The sequence below is a fragment of the Rattus norvegicus genome, chromosome 19 (assembly GCF_036323735.1).
Source record: "Rattus norvegicus strain BN/NHsdMcwi chromosome 19, GRCr8, whole genome shotgun sequence".
NCBI lineage: Eukaryota > Metazoa > Chordata > Mammalia > Rodentia > Muridae > Rattus > Rattus norvegicus.
Window position 1 is genome coordinate 13,363,527 of NC_086037.1, and position 20,002 is coordinate 13,383,528.

The 20,002-nt window shown below is 44.0% G+C and overlaps 1 protein-coding gene and 1 pseudogene across 5 annotated transcripts in view; both read left to right on the top strand.

Annotated features, from left to right (window-relative positions):
• The first annotated feature begins 326 nt into the window (after window positions 1-326).
• On the top strand, window positions 327-1,249 carry Rps2-ps41 (ribosomal protein S2, pseudogene 41; annotated as a pseudogene).
• A 5,783-nt stretch (window positions 1,250-7,032) lies between these two features.
• Hmgxb4 (HMG-box containing 4) overlaps window positions 7,033-20,002 on the top strand; it is a 38,748-nt gene continuing 25,778 nt past the window's right edge. The window contains exons 1-6 of one of the 5 annotated variants that reach the window (NM_001415031.1): window positions 7,033-7,097; window positions 11,594-11,697; window positions 12,303-12,451; window positions 12,552-12,630; window positions 12,738-12,852; window positions 13,397-14,331. In NM_001415031.1, the coding sequence (NP_001401960.1) occupies window positions 13,465-14,331 (867 nt within the window). In that variant the 5' untranslated portion in view covers window positions 7,033-7,097; window positions 11,594-11,697; window positions 12,303-12,451; ... (1 more) ...; window positions 12,738-12,852; window positions 13,397-13,464. Of the gene's footprint in view, window positions 7,098-7,615; window positions 11,698-12,302; window positions 12,452-12,551; window positions 12,631-12,737; window positions 12,853-13,396; window positions 14,332-20,002 lie in introns of those variants that run through there. The other 4 variants (NM_001415032.1, NM_001415030.1, NM_001415029.1 and 1 more) reach the window with 4 other exon arrangements.

Below are 20,002 nucleotides of genomic sequence, written 5' to 3' on the forward strand. Positions count from 1 at the left end.
AGTATTGCCTCACCTGGACATAGAGATGTTCAAATTCTTCGTTAAATCCACCAAAGGGTAACTGTTAGGGGCAGATATGTCTCAACAAAAGATAAATAACTTTAAATCTCAAATTTTGTGGATTTCTGACGTTTTTGAAAGCCATCTACCTGTATAAGACAATCTGTACTGTTTTCTTTATATCTTAATAATATCTTGAAAGTTCTCTCAAAAGTCAGTAGTTGGGGTTGGGGATTTAGCTCAGTGGTAGAGCGCTTGCCTAGCAAGCACAAGGCCCTGGGTTCGGTCCCCAGCTCTGAGAAAAAAAAAAAAAAAAGGCTTCTTCTTCTTCTTCGGGAAAACACCAAATGGCGGATGACGCCGGTGCAGCGGGAGGGCCCGGAGGACCCTGGGGCCCAGGATTAGGAGGCCGCGGCGGCTTCCGCGGAGGATTCGGCAGCGGCCTTAGGGGCCGCGGTCGTGGCCGCGGTCGAGGCCGCGGGACTCGTGGAGGTAAAGCTGAAGACAAGGAGTGGATCCCCGTCACCAAGCTGGGCCGCCTGGTTAAGGACATGAAGATCAAGTCCTTGGAGGAGATCTACCTGTTCTCCCTGCCTATTAAGGAGTCTGAGATTATTGACTTTTTCCTGGGTGCATCTCTAAAGGATGAAGTTCTGAAAATCATGCCAGTGCAGAAGCAGACTCGGGCTGGCCAGCGGACCAGGTTCAAGGCCTTTGTCGCTATTGGGGACTACAATGGCCACGTTGGTCTTGGTGTTAAGTGCTCCAAGGAGGTAGCCACTGCCATTCGAGGGGCCATCATCCTGGCCAAGCTTTCGATCGTCCCAGTGCGGAGAGGCTACTGGGGGAACAAGATTGGCAAGCCCCACACTGTGCCATGCAAGGTGACAGGCCGTGACAGGCCGCTGTGGCTCTGTGCTGGTTCGTCTCATCCCTGCCCCCAGAGGCACTGGCATTGTCTCTGCTCCTGTGCCCAAGAAGCTACTGATGATGGCCGGTATAGATGACTGCTACACTTCAGCCAGGGGCTGCACTGCCACCCTGGGCAACTTTGCCAAGGCCACCTTTGATGCCATCTCCAAGACCTACAGCTACCTGACCCCTGACCTCTGGAAAGAGACTGTGTTCACCAAGTCTCCTTATCAGGAATTCACTGACCATCTTGTGAAAACCCACACCAGAGTCTCTGTTCAGAGGACCCAGGCTCCAGCTGTGGCTACCACATAAGGGTTTTTATACAAGGAAAATAAATGAATTAAGTCTGTCAAAAAAAAAAAAAAAAAGTCAGTAGTATATTTGCTATCTGGCCCTTAACTCACATGTGTAATCAACTCAGAAGTTTGTAATGACATCAATAGAAGGACTGGCTCTAAACCTTGTACTTTTAATCTCTTTCAACAAATAAATTCTATATCAAAACAAAGATATGCTGGGTTCGGTCCCCAGCTCCGAAAAAAAGGACCAAAAAAAAAAAAAAAAAAAAAAAAAACAAAGATATGATTTTAGCTTAGTTAACAAATAAGATTACGACTGTATAACTCAATCATCTACCTAATTCCTCCTGTTAAATTACAACCAATTTTAAGTATCTCATAAAAACAACTTTAGAATAACCACTTTCAGCCCCCCAAAGTCCAGGGAATTGGGGCGACGACTCCTCTATAACTTCTTCAAGCTGTACATGGGCGTTGAGATATCCTTAGGGGTAGGGAGTAGGAAGAATGAAGCAAATGCTGTAGCAGGATGTGTCCTGACTAGACCCAGCTGAAAGTCCTTGAGACCAGGATCCCAAGTAGGCCATTCTGTAAAATACAACTCTCAAGACAAAAGTTTAGAATCGAGATATCTTTTTGTTTGATTCTCCTGAATAAATTTTTCAGGCGGTCTACCTCTATCAAATCTGATCAGTATGACTCTGTGAGGTTTCCAGAGCCTAATCATACTTTTTAAAAGCACAAAGACAAAATCTTTCTCCCAAAATACTGTGTTCCTTAGTCTGAAACCAGAAAAGCTTATATCTTGCACTCTCTCCCAGAGTAATAATATAACCATAAAATTCAAAGTCACACCCATCATGAAGACTAAACAATTTTTTAAAAAGGAAGTAAGCTAAACATGAGCCTGATAGGCTTTTGTACTCTATGATATCAGGAAATTAACCCGAAATTCCCGTGGAGCCCACGTTAAGAGAATTCAAGCTTCCTGTTGTGGTAAATATCAAAAGTAACCACAAACCCTCGCTAGTCGACATCAACGAGCCATATGGCCTTTAGCGGGGTAATTCATAAAACAAACCAAATACTTTCTATCAATTCCAATATCAATAAGCAACATATCAAACCAGGACTTTAGCCCAAAATATCTCAATCTGTTAAACTCTCTACCCGGAGCCACAGATTTTTCTTTATCCTTAATAACTTCTATAATATATGTCTGCATTCACTCTCCCCAGTGCTACAGACATTAATCACATCTCTCTACTTGGAGTTAGTGACTAATTTTTCCCTATCTAAGTTCCGAACCATAGATGAAAATCTCCACGTGATTCGGGTAATCTCTTTACTCTCCTTAAAACAAACTTAAACACCTTCTATCAATTCTATACCAATAAACAACTTAAAACTCAGGAATTTAACCCAAAATATATCCATCTGTTAAGCTCTCTACCCGGAGCCACAGATTTTTCTTTAACCTTAATAACTTCTAAAATATATGCCTGCATTCACTCTCCCTGGTGTTACAGACATTTCATCACAACTCTCTACTTGGAGGTAGTGACTAATTTTTCCCTAAGTTGTGAACCATGGATGAAAATCCCCACCTGACTCAGGTAATCTCTTTACTCTCGTCTTTCTAAAAACAAACTCAATCACCTTTTAATAATACCTGTAATTAAGAAGTAGCTTGTCTAACTAGGATTTCAACCCAAAATTCCCGTGGAGCCCACGTTAAAAAGAATATGGTATCCTGAAAGACTTTCTAAACAACTTTCTTTAAAAAGCAGCTTTTAATCTCTGACTCTCTGAGCTGCCATTACTTGTCACACAGCAGGGGACCTACAGCCTGCCAGCCCAGGTGGCTTCCCTTTTCTTTGTTTGAATTCCCTCGCTTAAGATATCACATGACTTAACATGGCGCCGGCCTCCTCTTACTTAGAAAATAAAAACTTTCTCTCAACTCTCAGGATTACTAGTGGATTCTTGCCCATCACTTTGGCTCACCATCTGTTGTTGTAAAAATATAAAAATAATAATGGGTATTGTTGTCTTTTACCCCGCTAGGTCCGCACCTCGGTCTCCAGATATCTGCTAGATATCTTGGCGGAAACACATCCCAGCCACACACTTTCCTACACTCAAACCCTCACATAACAGAACACACAACACAATAATCTTAGATCCAATTGGTAAGATATAATTGTCCACTTAAACATACAATGCCCGGTACACATCCATCCCTTGAGAACATTAATAACAACCTGTAAATACACAGAGCAGAATCTTAACATCACCTGCCATCTTGTCCTGCCACGACTTCTCAGCCCCCTCTCCTCCTCCCGGTCTCTTCTCTCCCCTTGTCTCCTCCTCTTCCTTCAAACTTCTCTCCCGCCCATCCTTCCTTCTCCTCCAATGACAGGCCTCCTTCTATCCTGTACCTGCCTCACCTGTGACATCATCCTACATATGTGGTGCCGCTCACGTGTGCCTGTAGGTGTATGTGAAAGTCAGAGGATAATTTTCAGAAGTCCGTTCTTTCCTTACTGCCAGGTTCCTGGATAGAACTCGGGCCAACAGGGTTGCCTTTGCCCACTGACACATCCTGCTCACCTTTCTCCAATGCCGACATTTTAGAACTAAGAGTTTCTCTCTGTAGGTTGCCCAGGCTGACCTCAAAGTACTGGGCTCAAGAAATCCTCCTGCCTCAGCATCCCAAGTAGCTACAGGTATGTACCACTATACCTAGCTCTCTAAATGTCTTTTTTATATTCCACTTATTTCTATTTTATGTCTATGTATGCTTTGCCCGCTTATGGATTTTTGTACCACCCAAGTGCAGTGTCTTCAGAGGCCAGAAGAGGGCACTGGATCCTCACCCCTGGAACCAAAATTACAGCTACTGTGCGCTAGGGGGTGGTGCTAGGAACTAAATTCTGGTCCTCTGGAAGAGTAGCCTGCGTTCTTAACCACTGTAGCTCTCTAATTTTAACAACGTCAAAAATAATAATGAAATAAAAAGTCATTCTATCTCCTTTCTCAGCTTCTCAGATTGCTTTTATCCTCAACGTTATCCCATAGTCACTGACGCCTCATTTGGGGGCTTTTCTCTGTATATTTCATTTAGCTGGTGTCTTTGCTGGGTCTTAAAGAGATCTCCCCTTTGTCATCTTTTTTTTAAGAGATTATATATATAATTATATATAATATTATTATATAATATTAATTTTTTAATATTATATATAATTATATATTATTATATAATGTTAATTTTTAATATTATATAATTATATATTATTATATAATATTAATTTTAATAATATAATTCTATAATATTATTATATAATATTAATTTTTAATATTACATATAATTATATATTATATAATACACACATATATGTATATATACATATATATATATATATATATATATATATATATTGTAGCTGTCTTCAGACACACCAGATGGTTGTGAGCCACCTATGGTTGCTGGGATTTGAACTCAGGATCTCTGGAAGAGCAGTCAGTGCTCTTAACCACTGAGCCATCTCTCCAGCCCCTCTTTGTCATCTTATTGGCTGTTCATTCTATCCAGGTGTCCCAGGCATTATAGCTTTCCTATCTTGAAGTTGGATTTGTGCCTCTTCTATGACACTTTGATGCCTTTACTCACAAACAACTGAAACATCTCAAATTGTCATCTATTCAAGTGCGAGGTTTGGTAGAGTTTTGATTTATGCCAACCTCAACCAACAACTAAAATCAATAGAATGAATGTATTCTTTATGTTGCATGAAGTCAAAGGAGAACTCAGTGGGGTCAGCTCTTGTCTTCCACCATATATCACCAAATTCCAGAGAGCCATGCCAGAATGTCCCACAGCAGTGGTGAAACCTCGCCCACCAAAATTCTGTGATGAGCGGGCACCAGCATCTCACCACAAGAAGCAGCCCTGACCATATTTTAAAGAGCCAGCCTCTCCAGCCTTACCTCCACCCAGTACAGCTCTGTCTGTAATCCAGCTCCAGGAAATCTACAGTATATTCCTTTGGCTTCCATGAGTATGCGTATATGAACACACACACACACACACACACATACACACACACACACACACACACACACACACATGAACACGAACATACACCCACAGTTAAGGAAATAGAGACCATGAGTTTGAGAGAAATAAGTGGAAAGGGTTGAAAGTAGGGAACGGGATGAAATAATTTTTTGTTTAAAAAAAAAAAGAATTGGGCTGGAGAGATGGCTCAGTGGTTAAGAGCACTGACTGCTCTTCCAGAGGTCCTGAGTTCAAATCCCAGCAACCACATGGTGGCTCACAACCATCTGTAATGGGATCCAGTGCCCTATTCCGGTGTGTCTGAAGACAGTTACAGTGTGCTCATATATAATAAATAAAGAAATTAATAGTTCACGCTTCTAATCTCAGCATTCAGGAGGCAGAGGCAGGAGGATTTCTGTGAGTTTCAGACAAGCCTTGTCTACATAATGAGCTCCAGGACAGCCAGGGTTGCCCCTTCCTCCATCCACAATACTTCCCCAAAACACCTAAGTCCTGTGACTTTGACAAAGCAAAAAAAAAAAAAAAGAACTTCCTCCCTATAGCAGTGCTGTTAGCAGTACAGATGAAGGCTGGGTCTTTTAGTAACAAGGGACCAGCTTCTGGTTGCTCTGATCGAGTGTGCACTGTTCACATGGAAGGCTATTATATACTTACACTAGGCTACAAGAACAGGGTCTTTATATTAAACCAGGCTCAGGACATTGCAAATGCTTACTGGTCTAAGTTCTCCTCAGCAAACCAGAAGAAACTGTGTTTCCTCCTGTTTCTTAGAGAAAGAGTAACTTTTATTTATTTCTTTTTTGTGTGTTTGTAGGGGGGCATTCCTGTGGCAGTCAAACTTGTATGAATCAGTTCTCTCTTTCCACCATGTAGGCTTCCGGTGTCAAACACATACCCAGAGGTTTGGTGTAAAATACTTTAACCCACTGAACCAATTCGCCAGTCCTCTTAACACTTAAACAAAAATGTGTGTGAGCAATAGAAATGTAGTGATTTGGTGAGAAAACAGCGTATCTTCCACCTCACCGGGGATGCTATCCAGATGTAGATGCTAAATTACAAATACACACTGCTATTAATCCTCATCACTCTGAATCCAGCAAAGAACAGACTGTCTTGAAATACACATCATAATATTCTGCCTTAAATACTGAAGACTTAGGGGTAAAAAGAGAACAAGAAGGGCTACTATTAGGTGACCAGAAAGAACAGAGAATGCAGAGAAGGACCCATGAGTTCGTAAAAGAGAATACAAAGCTAATTGTTTTTCTAATTCTAAGTTTTCCATGGAGTTTTCCGGGCTTGTATGTGTACGTGGTAGATAAGTACATAAAAATGTAGTTGACAGTGAACGTGTAAAATCCAAAGTGAAGTTCCACAGTTTCAGAACTTCTGTTCTAATTGCATAGTTCACGGACCTGTGAAGACTCTGGGTTGGGGCAGGTGTTTGGCTACATTAATCTGCTTGCCTGACATTTTTTATTTGCGATTTCTTTGCAGAAAGGATTTTTTTTTTAATTCAGGAATAGTCAGAAAACTTGGGCAATTATTTGTTTAGGTCGAGAAGAGATTTTTAGACTAAACCTGGCAAGGAGTGGTGTATCCTCAAAAGGTACCGCGACCGCGCTCAGCAAGCTATTCGATGCGCTCGACGCTCTTTCGCTGGCGCCGTAGCACCGCGGTAGGAGTCTGCGCTCTGGGCTCGACTGAGGCTCCCTGGTTGCTCGCGCTTTTCTCTCCTTCTCCAAGATGGCGGCGGTCGGCGGCGCTGAGGCGGGATCCGAGCGAGCCGAGTGAAGGTAGCGGCGAGCGGAGCCCCCACCAGACCCAGCCGGACCCCCACCCCGGGGCGGCAACGGCCCTGCCCGGCCTCCGCCCACCGCTCCGGCCCCCCGACACCGTCCCGGAGGCTCTTCAGGCCCGCCGCGGCCTAGCTCAGGGGCCAAGCCGGGAACTGGAGTAGCGGCCGCAGCCGCCCCGGGGAAGGGGCTGGAGCGGGCCGCAGGAGGAAGGCGGCGGGAGCTGTTCAAACCGGGAAGGCGGGAAAGCTGCGGGGCCGGGAGGGGGCGTGCGGCCGCCCCAGGGACCCGCGGCCCGCGCCGCCCCTCCCCCTGCGCCGCCGTCTGTGCGCTCCGGGGCGCCGGAGGCCGACGGGACGCGGGAACTCGGGTCGGGAGGAGCGCGGCTGGGGACCCCAGGCGCGGGTTACCTGGGGCTGTCAGGAGGAGAGGTCCCGGGCCGACGGGCGGGAGGGCTGGGCGCGCGGCGAGCGGGAGAGGATGCGCGGAGCTCCCTGAGCTGCGCAGAGCTTTGTTGAACTAGCGGTTGCAGCAGACCTGCCGAGGTTAACAAATCGGGGACCCCGGGAACGGTGGTCTTGGGGACTGTGTGGATAAACAATCTCGTATTGTGTGTGTTCTTTGCGTGCGACTCAGTTTGAACATGTCTTAAGTGGAGTCATCTCCATACAGGCCCATTTCCCCCTCCACAACCACTACTTGTAGATTCACTTTAGTTTATATCATACATCAGACAAGATATGTCTACCGCCCACCCTACCCTTGTTTCTAGTACTGGCTGATTCTATTCCCTTGTAGCAAAATAAATTTTTTTAAAAACTGCATCCAAAGTAAAGCCTGTTGATTACGCATGGCTTGTCAAAATTTGGATCGCAGGTTTCGTGGAACCGAGTGTGTTATTAGCCAATCTGTGCTGTGGTCGTGATTACACTTATTAGCATTGCAACGAGAAGATTCAGTGCGCGTTTCTGGCTGTAGAGATCTCTGCAAGTTCCGAAGCTGGCAGGGGCTGGAGTGCTGCTTAGGTAGGTCCTTGGAAAAGGGTGTGGCGAGAAGAACTCCAGGAGATCGGATAAGGAAGGAAACCCACTGAAACAAGAATTCACCTGTGCTACGGTAGAAGTAGCAACAAAATATCAGAATCTGTGGACATCTGGAAGTGTTTCTTCCTTTGACTGCGTGGACTGGCAATCTGAGTTCCTAGAAACAGCCTTGGGGGAAACCCCCATCTGGAGGACAGAGACCTTCCTTGCCCAGTTTACTAGGTGGATTTTCTTTCTCAATTCTCCAATCTGTTCTGGGATGATGATGATGATGATGATACTGTTAGCGATTGCTGGAATAGAGATTACCTCCAAAAAACTCATTTTCTGAAACTTTTTTTTTATAGTTAACACTTTGAATTTCCAAAATAACAAAATTCTACCTTTGAAGATTTTAACTTTTTTCATAATTACTTGGTTATCCCAAAAGCCTGTGCTGAAGGTTGACCTGCAGTTTTACTGTCAAGTGGAATTAAGAGCCTGCTTCTCCTTTCCCATACCCTGAAGAAAAGCCTTGGAAGAGCCCAGCCACCGTGTTCACGTTTTCTAAGCATTCGCTTTCTATATATAATGACGTAAACAGTATTAAACAATGAATGAGCTTTTCTATGCTGTCATGTCTTTGCACACCAAGACAAACACTAACTGTAAGATTATCCTGATCCAAGAAGTTGACAACATTGAATTTTGTAAACTCCAAAATTATGGAATTCGAGAGAATGGATTTTGGCGCCTGTTTTATGTTGCCAACATTTGATGTAGTTTTCTGATGTGAAAATCAAACCTAAATTTTTCATCTTCATTAACCCTCCCAGTTTACTTCCTACCCCGGAGTCCTCAATTTAATTGGTGTTTATCTAATCTTGTATAAATGTTCCTGAACTCTGCTTTCTTTCACACTGCTGCTTGAGACCTTTTTCCCCTGGTACTGTCTTATGAGTCAGCTACCATGGAACCCTGAGCCACCATTCAGGGCCCGCCAATCTGCCCGGCCTGTGACTAGTCCATAGTAGTTCTCGGTTTCTGGACTTCCCTACATATTGGTGACCTGGACTTGTGTTCAGGGCTCACTCACTCTTCCCATGAGCATCTGGTCTTTGTTTTGAGAAAGTTCCAGTAGTAGCAGGTATGACCCTAATACAAAAAGCCTGCACATCTGTGTTGACCTGCCTTAAGGAACATTCCCTGATTTTACTTTTCCAAACCATTTTTAAAAATCTACTAGTTTTTCACAGCAGTCAGGAAATAACTTTTCATACCTAGTAAAAAGTTCAGTCAGCTCCCACACCAGTAAGATACTGATTAATTCTGTCTCATCAGTTTTAATGTTCTCAAGGAGGAAAACCTGTTTATGAGTCTCTGAGCCTGCCTTTACTTACGTTTAAAAGTGTATTGGTGTTTGACCAATACACTTTTAGTGGCTGTATCATGAGACTAAATATGGATGTTGTTGGACTGGGAAGGAAGAGGGCATTATTTCTCAAGAATTCTATGCCAAAATTCATCTGGCATGAAAAGCCTGAAACTTCAGTCTAAAATTGTTTTACCTAGTATCAGCCTGTGAAAGCCAAGGGGACCTGTATGGCTTTCTAATAAACTCATCGTTTTTGAACTAGTGAGAATATTGCCCTTGTTTTGTTTGAGAGATTCTCTCTAAATAGTCCTGGAATTCATTATGTCAATCAGGCTGGCCTTGAACTCACAAGATAGCCACTTGTCTCTGCTATCCAAGTGCTGGAATTAAAGGTGTGTGCTACCTGGCAAAAATCGTTGTCTTTAAATGAATGAGTAGCATTTTCAGTGGCCTACCTTCACTCCCTTTTAAGATAACACCAATGGGTTGGAAGTGAAGAACAGTTTCTATTTAAGAAAGTTAAGTAATTAAACACTACAACAGGAAAAACTGGCCATGTGTATCTTGTCTCCTTTTATTCTTATATGAGGCCTGACCCTACGTTCTCTTCATTTCATGAAAAAAGCCCTGTGAACAACCAGCATGCCCACTCTTTAATAATCAATAGTCCGCTTCCTGTGTATTTACCTCACTCCCTCTTCCTTTACTTTGAGCAAATTCCTTCATTTCACATTTTGTGTTTCTTGGACTTTGAAAACCATGGCAATGCTTTTCTTTGTGTTGTCAACCTTGGCCTACCTATGCATTGTATTTATATGGCTTGTAAACAACATTTTCTGTTATTTTGTTTTGAGACAGTCTCAAAAAAGAGAAATTATGCAAATGTTTTCTGTCCTTAAGGTACTTTAAGGATTTACTTTACAATGCAATATATAACTTTATCATCTTCAAAGTCAATATGGACATCTGAACTTGAATGCCACAAAAGCTTTAAAGAATGGTTCTCAACCTTCCTAATGCTCTGATGGCCCTTTAGTTCCTCGTGTTGTAGTGACTCCTAAGTATAAAATCCTTTTTGTTGCTCCTTTATAACTAATTTTGCTACACTTATGGATGAATATCTGTGTTTTCTGATGGTCGTAGGCAACTCTTGTGAAAGGGTTGTTTGACACAACCCCTCCAAAGATATACCCAACCTATAGGTTGAGACCTGCTGCTTTAAACAGTAAAATATTTAGAACTATGTAAGATGAACTTTTTTTTAAATACCAGTGTTCAGGAGACAGATGTAGGTGAATAAATTCTAGACCACTCTGATCTATATAGTGAATTTTAGGCCAGCCAAGGTGATGTAAGGAGTCCCTGTCTCAAAAGACAAAACCCAATACTTAGAACTTTTAAATTATAGTACTTATTAAATAATGAAAAAAATCTTAAAATCATTAATTTTATCACCAGTGGGTGAATGGCGTTCTCCATATTTCTTACTAGCCTTGTGAGTGTTGGAAATTTCCATATAGCCAACACATTTGAGAAGTATGCCCATATTTATGGTAAAGTTACTTTGAACAAATTCATAAAGCCCAACAGAATGCAAAGCTTTAAGATTATTAATATCTGTATGTGTGCTGTTTAACTTATGACACAGCAACGCTTACGAGTTCATCAGTCTCATCAGTAGGACTTTGTGGTGTTCCACTATTGGTGTACTCTGTCCTCCTCTGCATCTGGCTTTATCTGTACATCCTGTGACTATGATCGAACCCATGCCTCTGACTTAATGTCAGTTTCTACCCTGTCTTAGTGTCATCAGTCCTGTTGGCATTCCAGAAATTCTCATTAATTTTGGAAGTTTTTTTTAAAACTGAGAAGTATCTTATATTTCTTCAAATGTCAACTTTAAGACATGAGATAACTCCAGTTAAGCTTATCGTCCTCCCTGCAAGTTCAACTCCAGTAAATGCACAGACAGAGGGAGGAGCTGACAAGGCACTCCTGTGTTCCAGTCAGCCTTTGGATTACTTGGAATTTCCACCTGGAAGGTTGCTTCTCCACAGTGATTTCACATTACAGGAAGGTTTTCCTTGTTTGTTTCTCAGACCTGGTCCTGTAGACGGGAAGGAGCCTGGACACAGTGACACAGCACATTCTCAAAGGCCCTGCAGGACCACCATGGCTTATGATGACTCCATGAAGAAAGAAGGTATGACCCCTTACTCAGAAGCATTCCAAAGGGCATAACCTCCTCTTCCGTCCCTGCAGTCCATGGATATAGAGACCAAGACTGGGCACCACAGCCTAGACCAAGTGATGCTCCAGAGGACTGTGTGACACAGCCTCCACACCGTCCCCAGACTGAGCCCATGGACATGAAAACCAGGACAGGGATTCCTACACAAGAGTCCGAAATGAGAGTCTTAGTTTTTGGGGTGATCCCCGCAGCACTCATAGTCCTTGCCAGCTCCAGTGTGCAGGAGTCTGGGACTAGGAACCTTACACTGGACTCCCACAGAGCAGCACAGCACATGAATCCTTACCCTTGTCAGCCTTCCCTCGCAAGTCTGTATCTACCTCCAGATCACTACTAAGAAACCATGTCCGAGGACGCTAGCTTGGAAGCATTGTGTTTTCAGGTTTGAGTCTTGTGCTTGCAGCCAGGTCGGCAGATGTCTTCTTGGCCCTCTGGGTTTAGCCCTGCATCTCAGTGGACGCACTGAGACGTAACCGTAACTTGGAAATGGGGCTGTTGGCCTTTGGTTGTTATGTGCTTTTGTCATTTCCATCCCTAAATGAACCTGTGCTTCCCAGATTGCTTTGATGGTGATCACAGCTTTGAGGACATAGGACTTGCAGCTGGCCGAAGCCAACGAGAAAAGAAGCGGTCTTACAAAGATTTCTTAAGGGAAGAGGAGGAAGTTGCTGCGCAGGTCAGGAGTTCTTCCAAGAAGAAGTCAAAGGTCAGTCCCAGATGTCTGTCAAAGCCGGGATCCCAGAAGAATGGCTCCAAACCGTCCCCTCGCCATCTTATTAGTCGCCAATTCTTCTCTTTAACCACAGGACAGTGATCTGTTCTTCTTGGGGACGGACACACACAAGAAGAAGAGGAAGCACTCCCCCGATGATTTCTACTATGGAGGTGAGCTCGGGGATGGGCTGCAGGGGGGATATGCACAGCTCTGGTTCTTGGAGTCGGGGTAGGGGAAGGGGTCCCAGATATCGCTGACTCAGTGGCCTATTTAACAGGACAGTGGTTCTTGTTCTGAGTGCCGATAAACCAGTGTGGAGGAGGAGAGAGGTGCAGGGCTGGTATTTTGGAGGACTCAGCATAGAAGAACAGTCTTCATTTGTGATACACAAGGTACCAGGTCCCTTCTCCCCTCAACCATCCACTTATCTGTGCCGTTGCTACTTAGCATCCCTTTGCCAGATGCAGCCCTTGGGCCCGCTACATATCTATGAGGCGTTTCTCAGCCAGCGTTTATGTACTCACAAAACCCATTTTCTTAGCTATGCTCTATGTGTAGCTAATGAGACTAACCTCACTAGAATGAATTTGTCCTCAGCACAAGAACCAGTGACACTCTGTCTGCAATCTGATCGAGATTGTAACTGCCCTCAATCCCACAGCTCTGTCCTAAGTTGTCTGTCCTAAGTTGTCTGTCTCCTGTGAAGACTCAAGGGATAGAATCAGCTCCAGTGGCAAGAATGGTCTGCAAGGCCAAAGCTGAATCCACCAAGCCAAGAAGTACATGGGGTTCTCTCTGAATGTCAGGAACCAAAGTGTCTCCCCTCAAAATCACTCACGTTAGCCTTTTCCTCGTGGCAGTTGGGTTTTGGTGAGAGGGGGCACTTGCTACAAGTTACTTCCTGTCCTGTTGACCGTACTTCTCAATTATTTCTAGACATTTCGACTTTGGAATCATCACAGAAGAAAAAGAAGAAATCTAGTCCACAGTCTCCTGACACAGCAATGGACCTGTTGAAAGCTATCACCTCCCCGCTGGCAGCAGGGGCCAAGTCCTCTAAGAAGGCAGGGGAGAAATCCTGCAGTTCTTCAAGCCATTCAGAGAGCAGAAAGGAACACCACAAGAAGAAGGGCAACGGCAGCACTGGAGAGCCCTCCCTGGATGACAGCAATGCCCACAAACCCAAAAGAATGAAGCCATTGTACGTGAACACAGAGACGCTGACTCTCCGAGAGCCTGACGGCTTAAAGATGAGACTTATTCTCTCACCAAAGGAGAAGGGGAGCAGCTCAGTGGAGGAGGAGGCTTTTCAGTACCCTGCCCAACAGGCTTCTCTGAAGAAGCCCTCCAAGAAATTAGCTCGAGAAGAGCAAGGTGCTTTACTCCTAGGACACGAGCTACAGAGCCTCCTAAAAACGGCCCGGAAGAAGCACAAGTCATCCTCGGACTCGCACTCCTCTCCTGGCCCAGAAGGCTGTGGGTCGGATGGCTCCCAGCTTCCAGAACCCCACAGTGCCAATCTCGACATCACAGGGCTTGACCCAATCCTAGTGGAGTCAGAGTCGTCCTCAGCTGGGGAGCTGGAGGCCGGGGAGCTGGTGATAGACGACTCCTACAGGGAGATCAAGAAGAAGAAGAAGTCAAAAAAGAGCAAGAAGAAGAAGGACAAGGACAGACACAAGGAGAAGCGGCACTCCCGGACCAAGAGGAGCTCTACCAGAGAGCATGGCACTGCCCGAGAGCACATGCTGGTATCCAGCCCTGCCTCCAGTATCCCCACCCTGCCACTTCCTGCTCTACACACAGACGGACATGGGGAGAAGAAGAAGAAAAAGGAAGAAAAGGACAGAGAGAGAGAGAGGGGAGAAAAGGTAAGGAAAAGGGGTCTTGATGAAACAGGTTCTTCTTTGAGACCTTGGCTTGAGCCAAGGCAATGATAGCCACCATTGAGCTGGTAAGATAGCACCTGGAATTGGCACAAGGCAAAAAGTATTACTAGTGGCCAGATTTACCCAGGGAAAAGTGACAGCAGTTTAATCATTCCTGGCTTCTCGTAACAGAGCTGTTCTCCTAGCCTGTTGATCAGAGGCTTAAGGACACCATGACTCTTAGAAATCATAGGAAAGGTACCCTTTGGGTCATCTTGGAGGAGAAATCAAAAGTAGTAGTAACCGATCAAGTTAATAAAATGAGCTCACGACTTTGTCGTAACTGGTGTGGGTTGAGACATCCCTTCATCTTCTCTTTGTCTAGTCTACCCTTTCACTGTTGGAGCACTTACTGTGTGATTAGGGGCAAAGATCAACAGGGTACAGTTCTTTCTTATTTTATTTATGTGTACTTTTATGTGCTTGAGTTCTGTGTGTCAGAAAAAAGCATCAGCCCTCTGGAACTGAAATTACGCATGGTTGCAAGCTGCCGTGTGTCTGTGTCCTCTGTAAGGGCAATCTGTGTTCTTAATGGCTGAGTGTCATTCCAGCCCAAGGGCACAGTTCCTGACCTTAGGGAGCTCCCTGTCTATTGGGGAGATGGGACTGAGAGGCTAGTCACCTCACTACCTGGGAAGCACTCCAACTGACCCTGTTAGAAAATTGATAACCTATCTTTATTGGAAATTTATAAACTCAGAGTTGGGGGTGATGGCCCGTTCAGGACACTCCCAACACTCAGGACACTGAGGCAGGAAGAGGAAAAGTTCAAAACTAGCATAGGTAAGACTCCATCTGAAAAAAACAAAAAAGGAAAAATAAATGTATAAACTCAGAAATAAAATGAGGAAGTCTTATGAATATATTCCACGAATGAATTATTAGAGCCCTAAAGGAAAAATTTATGATTTTTTTCCCTCTCAATAATAGAAAATATAATTTTGTTGCCTAAAACCAACCATACCGTTCTCTTCCTTTGTTTATATTTCTACAAAGTAAAATATATAAAATCTGAAAGAAAAGCAACTAAGAAAAAGGATAACCAACCATATTTATATTTAGAATTTGGGTACCACGTGGAATATAAACCTGGAACCGTAGGCACCAGGAACCTGGGGTAGGGGAATTCATCCCAGCCTGGGCTACATAGTAAGACTTTGTTTCAAAAGGAAAAAGAAAAAACCAGAAACGGCAGATATGGTAGCAGGTACTTGGAAAACAGAGTCAGGTGAATCAGGTTCAAGACTAGCTTGTGTTACATAGCAAGACTTTGTCTCAAAGTTTAAAATAAAAGGGAAATAATTGAGGAATGACATTTTTATCCCTGTTTATAAAGGGCAGGTTACAAGCTATTTTCCCCACGTACAGTGTGCCTTTAAGTGTACGGGTGTGGATGTAAAAGCTATACCTTGGGTACAAGAGTCCTCGTGAGCAGACATCTGGCTACGGCAGGTTCTCATTTGTTCATTTGCAAATTGTTTTATGAAATCCAGACGGATACTGTGTGTGTGACTCAGCCCTGCCTATGACAGGAGTAGATGATAATGCCATAAACAAATCCCAGGGCTGAGCATGGAAGGCAGGACCTTCAGAAGTGGCTTGAAGAAGAGAACTGAGGTTAAAAGAAGGCGTGAACGCAGAGGTGTTTAAATCGCACAGGAGCTGACCCCTGGCATTCTGCTCCTCGTATTTCTCCTGGACCTCACCACATTCCCCACCCCACCCCCATCCCGTGCCTCAGATCTTTGCGTCATGGCAGAGTCCATCTTCCAAGATCCACACCTTTTCGGTTTCCCTCTATATTCCCAGTCAGCCCAAATTCAAAGCTAAATACTTGCGTCTTGGTGTTTTATGATGTTTGCTGAAAAAGAATTAAAGGAATTTATAGTGAGCATCATATGCCTTTGTTTAAGAGTTCTCAGTTGACATTTTGCTTTTTGGTTTTGGTTTTGGTTTGGTTTGGCATTTTGAAACAGGATCTAGCTTTGTATCCGTAGCTGGCCTTACACTTGAGATGATCCTCCTACCTCTACCTCAAGGGTGCTGGGATTATAGGGTCACCGTCATGGCCAGCTTCAACGTGTGCGTTTATTAACTTGAGTTGAACATTCATTTCTAAGGCTCTTTCTTTTTCCTTTCTTTCCTTCCTTCTTTCCTTCCTTCCTTCCTTTCTTCTTTCCTTCCTTCTTCCTTCCTTATAATTTATTGACATGCTCTGCTCAAGAAGGTACCTTGATGAGATTATCACCTGTGGACTGACTTTTTGTTTGTTTATTTTCAGATAAAACTTACATAGGGCAGAATGCTACCATCTGGTGATTTTTGGCAAATGCACATACCTGTGTCACCACACCTTTAAGCTAGATACTACCTCATTCTACAGAGTTCCCTGGCCCCGCTGTCCCACTCTTAGCCTTAGGGCTGACTTTTACATTTCCCTCTTCTCTGTGTTAACCTGACAGCCCTTTTTGGTGACTGTCCTCCGTCAGCATGTCAGATGAGTGGGTGCACAGACGAAATAGTATTGGGAGGTAGAGTAGGGTCAGATCATAGAGAACCTCTTAAATGAAAACTAAGGCAGTTTTTTTTTTGGTTTTTTTTTTTTGTTTGTTTTGTTTTGTTTTGTTGGAGCTGGGGACCGAACCCAGGGCCTTGCGCTTGCTAGGCAAGCGCTCTACCACTGAGCTAAATCCCCAACCCGAAAACTAAGGCAGTTAACGATGGTTCCTAAGGCGCATTTTGGTGTGCTTCCCTCTGGTAATTTGAAAATGAAATGACAGAGCTAGTCAGGGACAAGTAGAGTCCAATAGACCACCGGCAGGCTAGGATCGCAGTATTGCAGAGGACAGGGACAGAACCCTGGGAGAAAGGGAGGGAGAGTCGGGAGACTGAAGGAAAGGTAGATGTAACAAGCGGGAAGCTGGAAGCAGCTGAGGTGTGAGGTGAGAGTCTTGTCTGAATCTTCATATGCACATGTGATGCTTCGTTACCTAACCTAGGCAGACAGTAGTTCCCTGTGAAGTGCAGAGTGAACCTTTTCCTGAGTCTTCACATACAAAAGAATATTGGGACAGAATGGCTCAGAGAGTCAGAAAGGGCACTTGCCACCAAGCCTAATGACCTGAGTTTGCTATCTGGGTCCACACGGTAGGAGAGAACTGACTCCCACACGTTGTGCTATGACCTCTCCACTGTGACACTCTCATGCACACACACACACACACACACACACACACACACACACACACACTCATAAATAAATGTTTTGGCTTTGGTTTTTATTAAATCAGGAAGGAGGCTGGAGAGATGGCTCAGCTGTTTGTTTAGCTCACTTGGATTCTCTTGCAGAGAACTTGAATTTGGCTCCCAGCATTCACTTTGGCTCACCACTGCCTATAACTCCAGCACTGGGTGTTCTGACGTCTTCTGGTGATTTTTTGTAACTGCACATGCGCATACATATTTAATAAAAAAAAAAAATCTAGGGAACGGATCATCCGGAAATAGGAAGAGCGTTTCGGGCATGCTCCCTCAGTCTGAAGGTGGATACTGACCGCACAGGCACCTCGGAGGAGTGCTAAAACTTCAGCGGTCCACCTCACCCTAGATTCTGTGATGGAGTAGAGCAAACATAAAGATGAGAAGAGTCGCCGTTTCGGCAGATGGTAACTTCCGTTGAGATTTCTGAGAAACGAGCATAGGGAAGCATAGGGAAGCGGGTTGAGAAGCCAAGACCACTGCGTGTGAGTCCCGCACTCCCTGGGTTTAGAAGTGGGATGGAGCCAGCGATGGCTCAGCTGGTTTGTGTGCCTGTGGAGGAATCTGCCAACCTGAGCTCCCCGTGAAGTCCCGTGTAGGAGAGGAGAGAACTGGCACACAGGTTGTCTTCTGACTTCCACATGCACAGCATGTGTGCTCCCCCCAACAAAGAAATAAATTGTAATTTAAAAATCTTATTTAACAGAAGCTCTGTGATGTTAGACAACATCTACATCTTGCCCAGGGTAACATCAGTATTCAGCTTAGGGCGGTTGAGGATTAAATGCATGTAAACTCATAGGGCCTGCCCCAGCCACTGTTGCATGTTTTAGATGTTTTCAAGGGGAGAAGCCTCCCCTGACAACTGTCTGTAGAAAGATGGGGTTTTCTGGGATTGCCGTGATGTTAAAAAAAAAAAAAAAAAAAAAAATCAAAACAAGTAAGTGCCACGTGTCTCATTCCCAAAACTTTAGGTTCAGTCCCTAGCACTGTGAAAAACACTTAAGACGCTGAAAACTAGGAACCTTTGGGAATTTTGTTTTCACTTTAATTTAGGTAGCTTTCAATAAATGCTAGTTGTTAAAATCATTACCTAGTCAGGGAGTGATCTGTGTAACCCAGAATTTGGGAGACTAGTTGAAACTAGGGTCAGTCGAATGTGTGAATGGGAAAGAGGGGATGCCATGGGCCTGGTTAGTACTAGTTAGTACACCAGAAGGAAGAGGGGGCTCACAGCTGACTGAGACCTGCTCTCTATGAAATAAAGAAATTGTATAATGATATCTCCATTTCTACCTAAAGTTAATCCCATTGGGATAGACGTCTTCCTTTTAAAAACTTTTATTATAGTTATTTGTGTGTGTGTGTGCGCGCGTGTGTGAGTGTGAGTGTGTGTGTGTGTGTGTGTGTGTGTGTGTGTGTGTGTGTGTGTGTTACCACATGCTTAGGCATTGCTTACTGGTTTACTGAGAAAGTCAACTCTATGATACAGTTAGACCTAGGACAGCCCTGTGTAAGTTCTCCTTCTGGCTAAATCAAGGCTGAGTAAGAAGAATAAATGGTAAGAATTAGTATCTGTTGAGTTCTTGCCTGTGTCAGTCTTTCCAAGGCATTTTATCTATTAGTCATCAATCATAATTGATCAGTACCTCATTTGACAAAAGTAGGAAATAGTGTGGAGCCAGACTTCAGCCCAGATCCCACCTCTCTCCGTGCTTCTAACTTTGCACAGACACACACACAAAGATTTATGCATGCTCACTGAGCACCACGTTCATTTTCCTGTGCTGGGGAACAAAACCTGTTTAAGGCCTTGTGCATTTCGGACAAATGCTCTACCACTAACATCACCCCAATCTTTGGGGGGTTTTGTTTTGTTTGGTTGGTTGGTTTTAATATATAGCCCAATCTGTCTTTGAACTTATGATCCTCCTACCTCAACGTTCAAAGTGCTGAGATTACAGGCAAGCACCACTATCCCTGTCCCATAGTCCATATTTGACAAAGCTAAAAGTATTTTATAAATTCAAGAAAATGAAATATCAGAGATAATCATGATGGCACATGTCTGTTATCCTAGTATTTAGTCTGAAGCAAGAAGAGCACAAGTTTGAGGCCATAGTGAGCTGTGTAACCAAGCCCTCAGTGTGGGGCAGTTGAGCATCCTGGTGTTACACATGTTCTATTGACAAGTGTAACATTGTCTAATTTAAGAATCAAAGAGTTTCAAAAACTAAAGTCTACATGAAAACAGCTTTTAAAGCTTTCGGCACTCATTTCACACATTAGATTAAGCACAGAGACTTTGAAAGATCATGTGTAACACACATGTGTGTAGGTGCATGTGCCTTGGCAC